The 15,649-nt window shown below is 51.9% G+C and overlaps 1 protein-coding gene across 1 annotated transcript in view; it reads left to right on the plus strand.

The window, feature by feature from the left end:
• Window positions 1-15,014, plus strand: part of TRPV3 (transient receptor potential cation channel, subfamily V, member 3) — a 33,214-nt gene extending 18,200 nt beyond the window's left edge. The window contains exons 8-18 of the mRNA XM_005869033.2: window positions 406-686; window positions 2,699-2,875; window positions 3,815-3,994; window positions 4,681-4,782; window positions 6,003-6,076; window positions 8,130-8,295; window positions 10,313-10,379; window positions 11,642-11,916; window positions 13,406-13,518; window positions 14,551-14,630; window positions 14,895-15,014. Coding sequence (XP_005869095.1) covers window positions 406-686; window positions 2,699-2,875; window positions 3,815-3,994; window positions 4,681-4,782; window positions 6,003-6,076; window positions 8,130-8,295; window positions 10,313-10,379; window positions 11,642-11,916; window positions 13,406-13,518; window positions 14,551-14,630; window positions 14,895-14,989 — 1,610 coding nt within the window. The 3' untranslated portion in view covers window positions 14,990-15,014. The remainder of the gene's footprint in view (window positions 1-405; window positions 687-2,698; window positions 2,876-3,814; window positions 3,995-4,680; window positions 4,783-6,002; window positions 6,077-8,129; window positions 8,296-10,312; window positions 10,380-11,641; window positions 11,917-13,405; window positions 13,519-14,550; window positions 14,631-14,894) is intronic.
• The last annotated feature ends 635 nt before the right edge of the window (window positions 15,015-15,649 follow it).

Here is a 15,649-nt window from a genome sequence, read left to right on the forward strand (position 1 = left end):
AGTCTGCAGGCTGATGTTCTATCCATTGAGCCAAACCAGCTAGGGCGAGTTCAGTTTTAAATAGTACAGTTAGGGTGACTCATTGAAAAGGTGACATTTGAACAAGGACTTGAAGGAAGTGAGGGAGGGAGTGATGCAGATATCTGAGAAACAGCATTATAGGTAGAGGGAACAGCCTGTGCAAAGGCCCTGAGGTAGGAAAATGCCTGGTGTGTTTAATAAAAGGGGTTATTGCAATGATCTAGCTTCAGTTTCTTCCCATACAAGGGGAGCTGGGGAGGGGGACAGGAAGCCTCAGGGGTCAATCCTACTGAGATGGTCAGGATATGGGCTTCAGTCCTGGGACCTGGGGAACACCACCCTGTTCCATGAGAGAACTGAGCCCCAGTGTTCTCCCTCCCCCAGGCGAGACACCCCTTGCCCTGGCAGCATGTACCAACCAGCCCGAGATCGTGCAGCTGCTGATGGAGAACGAGCAGACAGACATCACCTCGCAGGACTCACGGGGCAACAACATCCTACATGCGCTGGTGACGGTGGCCGAAGACTTTAAGACACAGAATGACTTCGTTAAGCGCATGTATGACATGATCTTGCTGAGGAGTGGCAACTGGGAGCTGGAGACCATGCGCAACAATGACGGCCTCACCCCGCTGCAGCTGGCCGCCAAGATGGGCAAGGCCGAGGTGGGGCTTGGGGGCAGGTGGGAGGGTAGGAGGCACTCTACCATCCGCCAGCCTGGGGCCCCATAGGCCACTCCTCGGCAGGGGAACTTCTTAGGTTCGGAAGTGCAGTTGTGGCCCGAGCTGGGTTTGTTCTGATGACCACACAGAGCCACTGAGATGCAGTGCGTGGGCCCACCCTCTGGAGTTTAGTCCCTCATACTCCATGCTTCTTCTGTCTCCTGCCCTGGGAGCCCCCTCTCTGGGGCCAGAGTGGGGGAGCCTTAAGGCTGTAGGACACAATCTCAGATGCCTGTGCCTGAGGATTCCTGGGTGGCAGGTGCTGAGTGTGGCTGAGTGTCTGACCCTTAGGGGCCTTCAGCCTCTCATGAGGACAGGAGCCCCAGAATGGCTGCTCTGGGTCCAGAGCCAATGGGCTGCTAGTCCTGACTCTGGAGAGATCCCAGCCTGCCCCTCAGGTTGAAACTCGGAGCCAAGAGCCCAGCAGAGCACGTGACTACTATGGCCCTTTGTGCTCGTGATGCGGCCGTGAAACTCAAGGCTTGCCTGGGAGCCTTGGTGGAGACTTGAGCTGGGGTGGGCTCACATCTCCTGGTGCCTGGGCTTGGTCTGAGATCAAGGTGGGGGGTGGGGACCGGGTGCCCCAAGGGCCGTGGATCCTGGTGCAGTGGTCAGGGCTGGTCCCACAAGGGGCCTTTTCATTGTCTTGTTGGGGGAGGAGGGAATGGAGAACAGCTTTGACAAAGGAGGAATTGTGTCTCTCCCGCCCCCCTCCCCCGCTTCCTCTGTTTCTGTGCTTAAGACACAGACACTGACTTTGGGGAGACCTGTCCTGTCCCTAGGAGCTCTCTGCCTGGGCTGTGCAGACAAGGCTCCCGCGTGAGATGAGATGGGAACCCCACTGTCTCACGTGAGATCAGGGCTCTGACACTGTCCTCTTTAACAGGTCCCTCCTCCTGGGCCTTGGGTTAGTGCCTTGGGAAGCCCTGGCCCCCAGGGTACTAGGGTACCCCAAAACTCAGCTTTTGGGGAGTAGTGAGCTGGAGAGCAGGCTACCCATCTGGCCTGCCCTTTGGAACCACCCAGGAAGCTTTACATGCTACAGATGCCTGGGCTCCCTCCAGAGATTTGGATTGAGTCAGCGGTGTGGGACTATGTATGTATTTATTTATTTACTAGAGGCCCGATGCACGAAATTCATGCAAGAGTAGGCCTTCCTTCCCCCGGCTGTGGGCACCAGCTTCCTTCCGGCACCCAGGACCTGGGCTTCCCTGGCAGAGGGAGGCCCTGCCCACCTGCTGCAGCCCTTGGGTCAGTGGCCTGGGCCTCCCTCTGTGGGTGATCATGGGGCGATGGCCAGGCCCCCGACCAATTATATTGCACCCGCCTTGGCTGGCCTGGTACCAGTGGGTGTCATAGTGTGGTCCTGGATGGTTGTCTGGATGGTCGATTTGCATATTATGCTTTTATTATATAGGTTTTTGGAGAGAGTGGGAGGGGGAGAGACAGAGAGAGAGAAACATCAATGTGAGAGAGTCACATTGATTGGTAGCCTCCCAACCGGGCCTGGGATTGAGCCTGCAACTGAGGTATGTGCCCTCGACCGGAATCCAACCCGGGACCCTTCAGTCCTCAGGCCGATGCTCTATCCACTGAGCCAAACCAGCCAGGGTGGAGTGGGACTTTTTAATGTTCCCCAGTGACCTAATATGCAGCAGAGTTCGAGGATCACTGACTTAGAGGGGGTACCCCGCCTTTCTGTAAGGCTGGTGTCTTGCATCTCCATGTGTCTGGCCAGAGCAGTGAGCCTCAGCTGGCAGGTCTTGATTGAGGGTGGGATGGGGAAGCTGGAAAAACTTCTCGTTTCTTCTCAGATCCAGGCCAAACAGAAATTATCTCTCATAATTGTCAGTTCCCAGATTCTTCACTGAACTGGGTTTTAAGAGCCTCTTCCTGGGTCTCTGGGCCCCAAGCTCCATCCTGTGGCTGACAGTTGTCCCACTTCCTGTCCCCAGATCCTGAAGTACATCCTCAGTCGTGAGATCAAGGAGAAGCGACTCCGGAGCTTGTCCAGGAAGTTCACCGACTGGGCATATGGGCCTGTATCATCCTCGCTCTACGACCTCACCAACGTGGATACCACAACAGACAACTCGGTGCTGGAAATCATTGTCTACAATACCAACATTGATGTGGGTCTCCCAGGGGGCTGGGGAAGGGCACGGGGGGAGGGGCGGCTCTGGGGACACTGGGAAGACCACTAGCTGGACATGTCTGCAATCCCCCACTTCTTTGCCTTATGGACAGAGTTGGCACAATATGGCAGGGCCTGTGTGAGGTTCACTTGTTCCCAGGGTTCCTTAGGTGAGGGTCTCCTGGCCCCAGAATCCTGGGCAGTGTGGATATGGTGGTGGGCGTGGAGATGGCTGGTGTTGATCTTCTCCCCCACCACCCTACTCATTCTCTATGGCCGTGCTTAGAATTCCCTTTTCCCTCAAACATGGCCCCAAGTGAGGGACAGGGAGTGCATAGTTCCGGCAATCAGGGAGGCCTCCTTGGAGGAGGCAAGAAGGGGGCAGCGAGGGGAAGAGAGAGGATCAGCAGTGAGAAGTTTTTGGCTTTGGGGGGACATGAAGCAGCAGACTGGATCTTCACTCTTTACATTTTATCAAGAATCATGCTTCCCAGAGCTTGCCTTGTCTGGGTTCTTCATGGACCTTCCAGGCAGCCTAGAGGGCAGGGCAGTTTGATTGATGTCAGTTGTATAGATGAGGAGGTGCAGGACCGGAGAGGCTCGGGGGCTTTCCTAAGGTTACACAGTGAAGGGGGGCTAAGTTGGAGCCAGACCCCCAGTCATACTCCTTCTCCCTCCCAGCCCTTGCTTCCCACGGAGCAGCAGATGCTCCTGCTGGGAGCCCAGCTCCTGTGGCATTTGGCTGCCGCCTGGGCCCACTGGCAAGGAGCCCCGGGAGCTGGAAATTACTCTCCTGACATTTCCTGCCGAACCAGCCCATTGGACGTAATGACTGCCCCCTGCAGGGCAGTGCTGTCTCAGCGCTTCCTTTGAAATGGGGGCCTTTGACTGTGGTTCCTCTCCCCGTCTCCGTGGTGACTGTGGTGTGTACCCCCAGAACCGGCACGAGATGCTGACCCTGGAGCCCCTGCACACGCTGCTGCGTATAAAGTGGAAGAAGTTTGCCAAGTACATGTTCTTCCTGTCCTTCTTCTTTTATTTCTTCTACAACATCACCCTGACTCTCATCTCTTACTACTCGAGGGGCCTCCCTGGCTGGAGCCCCCGACTGCCCCTGGCTGGGCCACAGGATGGGCAAAGCCTCAGACGAGCTATCCCCTTTAGAGCCGTCCCATGTGCAGATGGGGAAACTGAGGCCCAGAGAGGCCGAGATTTTCCTCGGCTTCCCTAATTGTCGTCCCTCACAGTTTCTAGGGAACTGAATATGTCTCCGGAGCTTAGCTGGGCTAAGCCCCAGGTGCTCAGCCTCAGGCTGACCCATGTTGGGAGGAGAACTAGAGAATTAGGAGACCCAGAGCCCAGGCTCTGTCTAAATCTAGAGCTGATTGTGTGTTTCTGATGTGAGGGCCGCAGGTTACGGGAGTGGGGCAGTGAGGGGGCGGGGTAGGTCACTCATACAAGATTTCCCACCACTCGGCCTTAGCTTCCATGCATTCCCCGGGGCACAGAGTTTCAGCTTCATTTGACTGTGATGAGGTCCTGTGAGTGTCTGGATATGGATGGTTCCTGTAAGGAGGGGTGAGGGCTGTTAGCATGTTCCTCGCTGTGGAGATCTGGATTCCCAGCGTGGGTGGGGAAGGCAGGGGCCGGGGTTGCCATTCCTCCTCTAGCCCCGTACAGAGATCGGCCCCCTGCTGGCTTCTGGCCCCGCCTGAGGGTTCTGCAAGGTCCCTCCAGAGCTGGCACTACCCCTGCCCTCCTCACCCCCCATCCTGCACCATCCATTCCTCCCCCTTTTCTCAGGCCCTGCCGCACCCCCTGGCCCTGACGCACAAGATGGGGTGGCTGCAGCTCCTGGGAAGGATGTTCGTGCTCATCTGGGCCATGTGCATTTCTGTGAAGGAGGTGAGTGGGCCACTAGACCCTCCGGACTGGCCTTCGATGCAGGCAGGTGACAGCAGGCTTGGTTTTGATCCCACCCTGCTCGGCCATTACTGCTGGGGGGCTCTGGGGAGCCATTCCCCTTCTAAGCTTTAGATTTCTTAGTTACAAAGTGGAAATAAATAAGCAGGTCTATCTTACCTACTTCATCTAAGTACCCCTCCATCCATCTGTCCTTCTATTTGCCATTTATCCACCCATCCCAGCCACTCAGCAACCCATCTTCCTCTCCTCTCTGTCCACCCATTCAATCACCTGCCCTCTCTCAGTGACCCAGCCACTCATTCATCCATCTGAATACCCATTCATCCTTACCCTCTGTCCTTCCATCCTTCCATCTATTTATCAACTGATCACTTGATTGGTCCATCCATCCATCCATCCATCCATCCATTCATCCATCCATCCATCCATCCATCCATCAATCCATCCAATGAGTCAACAGGTAGATTCAGAACATCATCTCATGTGGGGCCCTGGGGGAGGTGGTAAGGAGGGAAAGTTGTCCTCTTTGAGCTCACAGTCCGGTAGGGGATTTCAGAGGGACACAAACTTCTAGACTCTGCGATAGACTGTGAAAAGGCCCTGCATTGGGTTCAGACCAGTGCTCAGAGGAAAAGAGATGACCTTTGCTGGGAGCAGGGGAAGGAGGGAAGGCTTTAGTGCAGAGATGGCACTTACCGTGGTAGGAGTGGGCCTGAGGACATGGGGGAGAAGGCCATTACCGAACGGGCGTGGGGAACAGTATGAACTAAGCTCCAAGGTGAAAGCTAGACTACACAGGGGCGGGCAAATGTAGGTCCACAGTTGTGAGCACTTGAAACACAGAGCTGATTCTTGTATCATTATTGATTAATTATTGTATTCTTTATTATTATTATTCGCCTACTTTTGCCATCCCTGTGTTTGAAGGGTTGGCAGGTAGCTACATGTTGTGCTGCCTTGCAGGTTCTGGGGTGAGCGTGAGGGTGAGAGTGAGAGATACACAAAGATCGGAGGAGCCTGCACCTGGGTTCACCTGTCTTCCAGCCACAGGGCCCCTCAGTAGCCCCCACCTGGGCTCTGGCTGGGCCTTCACACACTGAGTCTCAGTCCTGGGGAGACACCCCCTTCCTCAGACGACCCCCCCACCCCCACTGAGAGGCAGGCGGAGGCTGAAGCCTTTCTTTGCTTTCTGGCCTCAGGGCATCGCGATCTTCCTGCTGAGACCCTCAGATCTGCAGTCCATCCTCTCGGATGCCTGGTTTCACTTTGTCTTGTAAGTAGGTCCGTCTCCTCGGTCGCCACCTCACAGGCAGGGCTGAGGTCCTATCTGGTGGTTGCTGTGTCCCTCTGAAACAAGTGCCCTACCATGTCACCCTGTCCCAGCCATTCTGCTCCACCCCCGTGGCGAGGGACCGCCTCTCTCACTTCTGGTAAGAGAGACACATAGATGCCCAGAGAGAGGCCCAGAAAACACGAGGACAGTGCCCATCATCTGGCTGCAGGGATGGCTGACTCCACCCTGCCACAGAGCCCCGGGTGGCAGGCAGCTGGGGGAAGGCACGGAGAGGTTCAGCCCTGCTGTTTACCTTCTTATGGAGGCTTCCAGCCCAGTTCCTCCAAGTTGCATGGGGTCTAGACGTACCATCTTGGACCCTGGCAGATGGGAGCTGGAAAGTATTTGAGGATCATTGAGTCTCACCTGCTGGTACGGAAACTGAGGCCCAGAGCAGGGAAGTGAGTCCCGCACAGTCACTCGGAACTTCAGTGGTACTGAAGCCAGTCCCAGCCTCTCCATCATCTTCTCCTCATGCCAGTGCAGGCTTGGCTACCATTGGGCTCTTGCCAGGAAGCCTAGCCCAGACCTGTCTGAAGGAGGTCGTGTGCGGCTGACCTCAGAGGTCCTGTCTCTGATTGAGCAGAGGCTGATTAAACCTGCAGCGAGCATTGAAGAATGTTGGCTTCCTCACTGCGCGGATGCCCCTGGGTTCCTGCTCTGAGTTCTCCGGGAGGGTGGGTCTATAGGATCTGGAAGCTTGGCCCGTTGTTTCCAACTGCCTAGGTGTTTCATTCAGGATGTACCTGCCTGCCAGAGGCGTGAACCGGGTTCTCCATCCCTGTGGGCAGGTGGGGCCCCCAGATACTGCAGTGAAGGATGGGCGGGGGGCGGCACTGCCCTCCGATGCCAGTCACATGAGAGTTTGTCCCCTTTGGAAAGTATGGTGATTCCAGAGAAAAACCATTTAGGCAGCCAATGGTTCCAGTGCAGACAAAAGGCACCAGTGCATGGTCATGCTTTTCTGCTTCTTGGCTGTTTTGTTAGCGTAGGGAAAGGTGTGGATGTGCTTCTTCCCTTCAGCCCCAAAGGCACCCATCACCCCAACATTTGCTTTTCACTGCACGAGAAAAACAAGGCGGCCCGTGTCCTAGCTTTAACCGGTCATTTTCCAACGGTGCGGACTGTCTGCTGTTATAAGCGAGAGAAGGTTTTTACCCAGATGTCTGAGTTACTGATGGTGTACACACTGTTTAGGAATAGGTTTTGATCTTGTACATTTGGTATATGTGGTACTTTAAACATTTTAAGTTGTGGGACAATACACATAACATAAAAGTTACCACCTTAACCATTTTTAAGTGTTCACAACGCTGTGCAGCCAATCTCTAGATTTCTTTTCATCTGGCAAAACTGACACTATACGCATTAAACAACAGCTCCCCATTCCCCTCCCCCAGTTCTTGGTGACCTCCATTCTACTCTCTGTCTCTATGAATGTGACCACTCTAAGGACATCATATCAGTGAAATCATACAGTATTTATTTTTTTTTTGTGACTGGCTTATTTCACTTAGCATAATCATCTCCAGGTTGGTCCATGCTGTTAAAAGATTTTTTAAAAAGTAGGTTTGAGGATACTTTTGTTATGATTGGCTTATAAGTATAGATGTTGTCAGCTTTTATCATTTTGATTATAAATGCAATTATCCATTGCAGCCTTTCTCTATGAATCTATGTGAGAATCATAGAGGGGTTTAACAAAGAAATCATGTGGGGACTGAAACACATACAGCCTCCGGGGCTGCTCTCCAGGTCTTCTGAACCAGGATCTGGTGGGGCCTTGGGGATCTGTGCTTTTAAAAAGTCCGTTGCTCCAGCCCCCTGCTGGCCCCAGACTGCCCAGTCTGACGGGTCTGGGCAGCCTTATGCATCTCCTCAGCATCAGCCCCCAGGGTGCCGGTTCAGGGTTTAAAGGGAGGTGGGGGGTTTGCCTACCTGCCCTGATGCTGAGAAGTAAGTAAGGCCCTTGTCTCCTGTGTCTCCTGAACAGTTTTGTCCAAGCTGTGCTTGTGATACTGTCTGTCTTCTTGTACTTGTTTGCCTACAAAGAGTACCTCGCCTGCCTCGTGCTGGCCATGGCCCTGGGCTGGGCGAACATGCTCTACTACACGCGGGGGTTCCAGTCCATGGGCATGTACAGCGTCATGATCCAGAAGGTTCGTTTGGGGCCTCCGAGCGTCAGAGATGTGCAGGCTGGGAGGGCCCTCAGAGGATGGTCACTTCTCAGATGGGGAAGCTGAGGTCTGGAGAGCAAAGGGGGCTTGCCCATGGGGCAGACTGCTGCTCTCTATTCTGAATGCCACTGTCTCCATTTGCCTTTGGTCAGCTTTAAGTGTCCAGACCCTAAAATGCCTGGGCTTGTTGGGCATTGAGAAGGGATACACTTTGGGAAGGAATGTTCTCAGCTCCAGGCAGTGGTGTGCTGGTAAGTATTTAACAACTGGCTCTCTGGGAAACACACACACACACAGACACACAGACACATACACACACACACAGATACATACATGTTTATTATAAAATTTACTATTTAAAGGATGTAGTACACAGTTTCCTTCCTAATAAAACATACAATACTCTGTATAGTAAATTCCACATAGCTAGTTGAGTCTCACTGAGTAAGTTGTTGATTTTTGTTGAATGCCTGTATCTGTTGCTAACCAATGGTTTCAACTGACAAACGAGTGTTCTTCCAACACAAGTGTTGGTTGATATTTTTCTTTAAGGGATAAAACGAAGGTGAAAATGAAGACATGGCGGAACTTCAGTTGTTAGTCAATGATGTGAGCCACTTCTTTCCTGAGTTGGATAATAGTGTTCAAATACTAGAAGACGATTTCATTATTATTGTGTTATTCACAATGGAGCAGCTACAGATAGGACATATTTTTAAGTTTAATTTGTTTAACATTTTCTCCATTGCTGTCTTACATCTAGATCTAGGCAATCAACAAAACATTGAGTCAATCTCTGACTTGGAGCATTTACCAATTTCTTTAAAAAATATATTTTTATTTATTTTAGAGAGAGGAAGGGAACATTTTTAAGTTTAATTTGCTTAAACATTTTCTCCATTGCTATCGTACATATAGATCTAGGCAATCAACAAAACGATGAGTCAATCTCTGACTTGTAGCATTTACCAATTTCTTTAAAAAATATATTTTTATTGATTTCAGAGAGAAGAAGGGAGAGGGAGAAAGGGATAGAAACATCGATGATGAGAGAGAGTCATTGATCGGCTGCCTCCCACATGCAGTCGAGCCCACAACCTGGTCATGTGGCATGACCAGGAATCAAATCATGACTTCCTAGTTCATGAGTTGATGCTCAACACTGGCTGGGCACATTTACCAATTTCTATGGTATAACTACTCCCAACACACAATCGAGACTACAACCTGGACATGTGCCATGACCAGGAATCGAATCATGACTTCCTAGTTCATGAGTCGATGCAAAACCACTGAGTGACACCGGCCGGGCACATTTACCAATTTCTATGGTATAACTACTCCCACCCTAGCGGTTCCAGCTACCAACATGACATCTTTGAACACGGAGCTGGGAAGAGATGCACAGTAAAACTATTAATAGTATTTCCACCATATAGCTACAATAGATGTAAATAACCTTGAGAGCATAAATAACTCTAAAATGTAGTAAAATAACTAAGAAGTGATGAGTTTTGACTATTATCTCTATTTTTCATATAATATATTTACTTATAAGTTGATATGATTTAATTTTTACTAGTGGCCATGTTTCACAACCAGCTCACACAATTCAGGAAATGGTAGTAGTCAGCTCTGGTGAGCTGGTATGAGCTGGCTCCAGCACACCACTGCCCCAGAAAGAGGGAGGATCCCAGATTCGAGACTGTGAAGAGAGGTGCTCATGGACAGGGCGAATCCGCAGGGACAGAGACCGACAGTCTTCCAGGAGGGAGTGGGGAGGAGGGAGGAGAGCAGGAACAGGAGGCTTCTTGGAGAAGGTGGGGTCCAGAGCTGAGCTTTGGAGCACCAGGGGGACGTGGCCAAGGGCAAGGGAGAACGGCCTGAGTTGAGGCCATGGTTAGGGTGGGAGCCTGGGAGAGCGTGGGAAGCAGCGAGATCGGTGTACCGTGATTCTGTCCTCAGATCTTGCCCTCAAATCATTCTTTTTTCTTTGTAGGTCATTTTGCACGATGTTCTGAAGTTCTTGTTTGTATATATCGTATTCTTACTCGGATTCGGAGTAGGTAATTGATTTATAAATAATAGTAACTCCCACATTTGTAAAGCACTTTATACAGATGTCAGAATGACAGAGCACATAGCAGCCCCAGCAGCAATTACATCAGCTACCAACAGAGCCTTGCTGTGCTTAGCATTTTCCAATCATCATCTTTTTATTTCTATCTCAGTCAAGGGGGAATCATCATCCCTGATCATAAGGCGACTGAGGCTTAGACTCTAGGATTCGACCAGGCCCGTCACTCTTATCCATCCCCACTGTGGGATATGCCTCCCACTTTCACATCCCCCCATGTGACCCTCACAGCCTGAGAGAGGCTGGGCAGGTGTTTTGGGCCCCATTTTACAGATGGGGAAATGAATTCACAGAAATGTGATTGATGGCCTTTGAAAACTAGGAGGGAAGCAATGAATTGAGGTAATCCCCGTTGGCCCTCCACATTATGTTATCTCAGGGTTCGCTTCAGACAGACCTGGGAGAGCCTTTGGTCTGCTGGGGACCACGGATGGGGGGCCTCCTCTTAAAACCTCTCCATTTACAACAGATGGGAACAGCACAACCTGGTCCTATGTCTGACCTCTGCATGGGGAGATAAGGTTTTATATTTCCATGCTAGTTTTTCCCCCCCAGTGGTCATTGGCATTTGAAGTTAAGCATCTGTTTTCATCTGCCTGATACCCTTTCGGTGTCATAATTTGCCTATTTATTTGATCTTTCATTATCTTGTTTATTCATCCATCTATTTACTTACTCATTAATTTGACCATCCACCCACCCACCCACCTACCCACCTAGCCATCCAGCCAGCAAAGAGCCACTTCTGTAGAGAAGAAAGGGCTTAGGCCTCGGCCAGGGGATCTCACTACAGAGCATTGGGAGGACACTCAGGACCTCACAGTCTGGGGGAGATGACCTGGGCTACAGGAAGTCGGGAGCTCAAAGCCTGGATGGGGAGCCAGGGCCACACAGAGATTATAATTAGCAACTCCGCAAGGCTGTGGGCGATCAAGGGCCGGACGGTGGGGCAAAGGAGGCACAGAAGGGTATGGGCTTTGTTAGGCAAGAAGGGCTTTCTGCAGAGAATCAGCCTGATGAGGCTTCTGGAAGAGCTGGGGCTAGAGATGGAACTGAAAGAGCCAGAGGAAGCGGGCAGGAGGCAGGCCTGCAGTGTGTGGGGGCGTGTGTGTACCTGCAAGTAGGCGTGAGCTTGTTGGGTAATTAACCAGGCCCAGAGGCTGACGAGAGCACCCTGTGATGTCCTCCCAGCCCTGGCCTCGCTGATTGAGAAGTGTCCCAAGGACCACAAGGACTGCAGCTCCTATGGCAGCTTCAGCGATGCTGTGCTGGAACTCTTCAAACTCACCATAGGCCTGGGCGACCTGAACATCCAGCAGAACTCCAAGTACCCCATCCTCTTCCTGTTCCTGCTCATCACCTACGTCATCCTCACCTTCGTCCTCCTCCTCAACATGCTCATCGCCCTCATGGGAGAGACAGTTGAGAACGTCTCCAAGGAGAGTGAGCGCATCTGGCGCCTGCAGGTGAGCCTGGTGGAGACCCTGGTGTGGGAGCCTTCATGGGGACTCAGTTCACTACACGCTATTGGCCATCAGCACTGTTGGACCAGGGGCGGGGCCTAGGAATCTGCATAAGGTCCCTGTGCTTGGCCAGGTTTGAGGAAGCATTCGTCTAGGTTCCTTGAGTATAGGGTCAACAGCAGGTGTGAGAGCAACTCAGGCTTATGGGGGTGCTCGGCTCAGAGTCCTGGTGTGATATGTGGATGTTGAAATGTGACCTTAGGTTACATCAAGAGGAGTATAAGGGTATAGCACAATGGCGGTGTCAATGCTGCTCTCCTCCATCCTGACCTCAACAGTCCTCACCTACTGTGGGCCTTACATGCAGAGGACACCACTACAGTAATGGCCAGAGGTGGTGAGCAGGCTTTGCAGAGGCCGGGAAACCATGCCTTACAAGAAATGGCACTGAAGCTAGGCTTGACGAAGGTGATATCTCTTCAGGTACCTGCAGAGCTACTTTTGAAAGAGGGAGCAACTTCTCTCTATTACCCCAGAAGGCAGAACTGAAGTATATGGGGCAACTGCAAGAAAAATAAAAGCTTTGATTTGACACAAGGAAGTTTCTAGTTATTAGGGCCTCTTAATCGGCTTGTCGATAATATTTAGGAGCGATTGGACAAATTGTTGCCAGGAAAACTGCCGAGGGGATTCCAAGCCTGGGATGGAAATGGGACCATGTGACGCCGGCACTTCCCGTCACTGTGGGACCCAGGATCCTAACATTTTCAGTTAGGACGCGCCTGGACTTCCAGAAACATTGTTTATGTCACGTTTAAAGCAATTTGGACACCTTCCCCAAGCTTTCTGGTTTTTCATTTTTGAATTCTGTAGATTAGCTGAACCTCAGGATCTATGCACTAAGCTTCCAGTGGGGGTGGAGTGGGCTGTTTGGTGGTGTGTGCACGTGCACTTGTGTGTGTATATGTGCATGCACTTGTGGGTGTGTACTTTGTGTGTGTGCACTTGTGTATGTGTGCATGGACTCGTGTGTGCACTTCATGTGCATGCACTTGTGGGTGTGTACTTAGTGTGTATACATGTACTTTGTGTGTGTGCACTTGTGTGCGTATGTGTGCATGCACTAGCAGGTGTGTACTTTGTGCGTGTGTACTTGTGTGGATATGTGTGCATGCACTAGCGGGTGTGTACTTTGTGCGTGTGCACTTGTGTGGGTATGTGTGCATGGACTTGTGTGTGCACTTTGTGTGCATGCACTTGTGGGTGTGTACTTAGTGTGTATATGTATGCATGCACTTATGTGTATATGTACTTGTGTGTGTGTACTTTGTGTGCGTGCTTATGTATGCATGCACTTGTGTGTGATGTGTACATGTACTTGTGTGTGTGCACTTTGTGTGTATGTGTGTGTGTGCATGTATGCACACTCACACACAACTGTGCTTCTGGGCTGGCTCCTCAGCGACGTGCTTAGGCTGGTTTCTGTCCCCAGAGAGCCAGGACGATCTTGGAGTTTGAGAAGATGCTGCCAGAATGGCTGAGGAGCAGGTTCCGGACAGGAGAGCTGTGTAAAGTGGCAGAGGAAGATTTCCGGCTGTGTCTGCGGTAACAGAGGGAGAGGGCCCTTTGGGGTGGTCTTTGGGGGGTCAGGAGGGCCGGGTGGTGAATGCTAGAGAAGCAGTGCCGCCCCTGCGTGCTGCCCACAGCCACGCTCTGTTCTGGACCCTCCAGAAGGCGAATGTGCCCCTCTGGGGTCGCTGGCCTGGGACGAGGCCTCCTGAGCTGCAGGAGGACAGGAAGGGAGACTCTGCTGCCTCGATCCCCTCTCTGTGGGGGTGGAGGGGCCCCCACAGCCTCTCCCTTTCCAGTGTCTGGTTTAGGAAAGGTTTTCCAAGGGGCACTCTGTCCTTCTGTCCACCCTGTGGCTTCAGTGACACTAGGGGACAGAGGCACACTGTCACTGGCGATGGAAATGAGGCAGCTGCCTTTGACAAATATCACGTTTTTTGATTTTAAAAAAGTGCTTGCACCTGCCATGACTGTCTTTCCTGCTCAGTCCACCTCTTCCTACCCCATCTGACTGCCTGACCCTGCAGACCACCTTCCTTTCTATTTCTCTGACTGAGATAGCCTCCATCCATGCTTTTGTTCCGGCCCTCCGGTCCAGTTTAAGAACCCATTGTGGCCCTCGAGTCAAAAAGTTTGCCCACCCCTGCTGTAGGCACTGCTCACTCTTTGGGGGTTTGAATCCCAACCACCTCCTAGTGCCACCTTAACCCTAGTTAACCGTCTATGCTTTTCATCCTCACACCCTCACAGCTGAGGCCCTAACCCATCTCCCCTCCCTCCTCCTCCCCTCCTCCCCTCCCTCCTTCCCCAAGAGCCGCCCTCACCAGTCAGGCACACTGCTGCTGTCTGAAGATGTCCCCGTGATGCCTCTCTGAGTTTTGGGGTCTCACACACTGGGAGGAGACTGAGCCGCGGAGGCCTGGGAAAATGGGGACTTGGGCAGGTTTCAAACCCTGATCCCTAGGGCAGACAGAGGGGAGCTGTCTAGGACCCCCAAAGGCCGTGCTATTTGTTTGTGTTTAATGAGGTGCAGTTGTGAAACAGTGCGAATGATTCTTACACTCGCAGGATCAACGAGGTGAAGTGGACTGAATGGAAAACACACGTCTCCTTCCTCAACGAAGATCCCGGGTCCGTGAGGCGGACAGGTAAGACGTGTGACAGCCATTCCTGCCTGACCGTGCGGCCTTGGGCAAACTGAGTCTGAGGGCCCTGATTTTCCCCATCTGTGAAATGGGAGGATTGAATTAAATTGGTTCTCAGGTCCCTTCCAATTCTGATGCTTTAGAACCCCGGTTGGAATAACTTCTAAAAATCAGGCAGCGGCAAACTGGGTGGTGCAGTGAGGCATGGAATTACCGATTTTGCAGACTGCTGTATTTCTAAAATAGTGTTTGTTTGTTTTAAAGCAGATTTCAACAAAATCCAAGATTCTTCCAGGAGCAACAGCAAAACCACCCTCAATGCGTTCGAAGAAATAGATGAGTTTCCGGAAACTTCAGTGTAGCAGCAGAATCCGGAGCTGGTGTGCGCATGGGTGCTGCAGGCTGGTCCGGGACTGCGTGCTGAGGGCTTTGCTGCATGATGGAGGCTGGCTCTGCCCGCCTGGAAGCAGAAAGCACCCTCGGGCTGAACTGAGAGGCAGTTGTCAGTTTTCTGCGTGGAAAAGACCCTGGATTTTGTTACTTGGTGAAGAGTTTGTGTAGACGGATGGCCAGCAGTCCTGAACCCGGGGTTCCTGAAATCCCTGGGTTCACCAGCTGGTGACCAGGTTAGCTTGGCTGGGAGAGGAGCCGTAGGGAAGGGGTGGGGCCCGAGGAGCAGAACTTTCTTCCTGCCAACATGTCCTTGGGAGCCCCAGCCGCAGCCCACACATCCCTCCTCTCCCCTGCTGTGACTGGGGCTTCTGAATTGAAGGGACTCTTGGTCCCATCCCAGAACATACAGGGGACTGAGCAAGTCCGATCTCCTGGGGGAGGGGGGGTGTGAGTTATGGAAATGCCCTTCCAGAACCTTCAGGGAACAGGAAACTACCCTTGGAATGAGTGCCCACTGGCACCCCAAGGCTCAAACTGTCTCAAAGTGAGAGACTTTTCGTAGTGTAATTAACACTTATTATTATTATTATTATTATTATTATTATTATTTTATTTTCAATAGAAAAAGG

Source organism: Myotis brandtii, unplaced genomic scaffold (assembly GCF_000412655.1).
Source record: "Myotis brandtii unplaced genomic scaffold, ASM41265v1 scaffold284, whole genome shotgun sequence".
Classification (NCBI taxonomy): domain Eukaryota; kingdom Metazoa; phylum Chordata; class Mammalia; order Chiroptera; family Vespertilionidae; genus Myotis; species Myotis brandtii.